General features: G+C 44.7%; 1 protein-coding gene across 1 annotated transcript; it reads right to left on the reverse strand.

The window, feature by feature from the left end:
- Positions 1-516: 516 nt before the first annotated feature.
- On the reverse strand, positions 517-1866 carry LOC114611051 (microfibrillar-associated protein 1A-like). The gene is given in 2 exon segments (XM_028755720.1): positions 517-1155; positions 1158-1866. Coding segments are annotated over 2 exon segments (1290 nt in total). The 5' UTR covers positions 1831-1866; the 3' UTR covers positions 517-538.
- Between the last annotated feature and the right edge of the window lie 317 nt (positions 1867-2183).

The raw sequence follows: 2183 nt of genomic DNA on the forward strand, positions 1-2183 counted from the left end.
CACTGTCTTCAGCCCCAGTTCAGTGGATTATACAATCTGTTTCTAACATTATAGTAAAAATATTTGTAATATGTAATTTCTCTCTCTTACATACACACAAACACACCCACACACACCAAAAAATATATCTTCTTAGAACTGTAGATTCAACACCCCAAATGAAAACCAGGTTGAACTGAGCTTGGATTTCCTGATAGCCTACTGCTAACCCTAAGGAAGAAGTAATGCCCCTTGCATTCACATGTCCAAGTATCTGATCCAGGCTGGAATACAAACTCAGAATAGTCCCAAGTCAATATGGGAATAGAAACCTAAGATTTCTCAGGAATAGTTTTAAGTGGGAATCCTCTAGTCCTACCAGGTTAGTGCGTCTCTGTGGGTTTCTCAGTACGAGTCCAAACCTCTTACAAAGCACCTTCCAACACAAGTCATGGCTGCAAGTCTGAAAAGCTCTGTACAAGAACTATGTCAATAATGGTTCAAGAAAATTGAGGACCAGATCCCCTTGTGTCCCACAGTTGGAATACGTAGCTGAAGCCTAGGTGGTTTTCCTCTTCTTGGCAGATGGTCGCTCAAATACATCTCGCACCCCTGCTGCCTTTTGGTTAAAGAATTTTGTGTTCTGGGCACTCTCTTGGCCCCACGCAGAGTCAAAGGAGGTGGTATCTTGATCCACAAGGTGGGTGTACTTGGTGCGACCAGACCGTCCAAAATTCTTGACCTGCATGACTTTGGGAAGAATGGTTTTGTTGAAATGGTCCTCAAGAGTAGGTGCACTGAAATCTCTCTTGTAGACTTCTTCATCCTCATCCATGAAGAAGGCACCTCGGTGATAATACTTTTGTAGAAACTTGTATTTGCCTTTAACACCTTTGTTGGTAATGACTTTGCCATTTGCCTGAAGTTCAGCCAGCCTTTCTTCCTCAGTCAGGTTTCTCATGCGTTCAATTTCTGCTTTCTCCTTTTCAAGCGCTTCTCGGTCTTCTCTCTCCCGCTTGATCCTCTTGAGCTCACGGACTTTCCAGGCCTCGTACTCCTCCTCATCATTTTCATCATCAGTATTGAGCGCATCCAGGGAGGCAAGGGAGCGCTTGTTCTCCTCCAGCTCTTTCTTGGTCTCTTCTTCTACAATCTTGAGTGTGTACTTTGTGTGTGCTTTGCTTCCTGTTCCAGTTCCTTCTGTTTCAATGCTTCAGCTTCTCTCTCTTGAACTGTCACCCGATCCTTCTTTCGAATGAAGACAGGCTTAAGTCGAGGCTCCATTTCATCTTCACTGTCTGTGTACTCCTCATATTCAGACTCTGACTCAGACTCTTCCCCAGAGCGTCCTTCATCTTCCACCTCCATGACTTCCATCTCTTCATTTTTTCTCTCCTATGCTCGCTGACGCATCACGCCACGGCGCCGCTCAATTTCTTCCTCCTCTTCCTCGCTGCTGTCTTCCCGCTCCACTCGCCAAGCATCTCCTTCTACTTCTGAGTCACTCTCTCCCACTACTTCAGGTTTCACGATTTTTCTGTGTCGAGACAATCTCTCTTCCACATCTTCACTAATGCGGTTCTGTAAACGCCGAAGTCGGGGGTCACTGGATGAATCCTCCTCCTGTTCCTCAGGCTCTGCTTCTTGTTCCTTAGCTTTCTTAATGAACTGAAATTCTTCATCCTCTTCATCTGAGGACTCCATAGGGGCATAATCTGGTCTCTTTCCGGACACATAACGTTTTACCTTCACCTTTTCCATTGAAATCTCACCTTTCTCGTTGTGAACTGGGACGGCCCCAGCCGTAGACTGAATGGGCGGCTGCTTCATGAGTGCGCTTGGGACCGACATGGTGACGGCTGCTGTGGAGACTCTCCAAAATGGACTTAATCCCAACGAAGAGGACGAACAGAGCACACCTTCCCACCGAGCGTTTCCCTTCACTGTTCCATTTTAAAATTTCTAGCATGCTATTCTTTGATCTTCAGGGACAATATTGCTGTACTCAGAGGTCTTCCCAGGGTTTTCAAAATCATGGTATTCTAATCATGCTTCTAGCAAGAGTCACAGTGTACAGTTCAAGTAGCTAAAATTCTTGGTTAAAGAATAAAGTTCACTAAGTGCTGTAACTCTTAAAAAGTACTACATTCTCTAGAAATATCCAGAGAAAACATCTGAAATACATGTCTTCCTTTAAAGTAACA

Source organism: Grammomys surdaster, unplaced genomic scaffold, assembly GCF_004785775.1.
Source record: "Grammomys surdaster isolate TR1022 unplaced genomic scaffold, NIH_TR_1.0 126076, whole genome shotgun sequence".
Taxonomy (NCBI): domain Eukaryota; kingdom Metazoa; phylum Chordata; class Mammalia; order Rodentia; family Muridae; genus Grammomys; species Grammomys surdaster.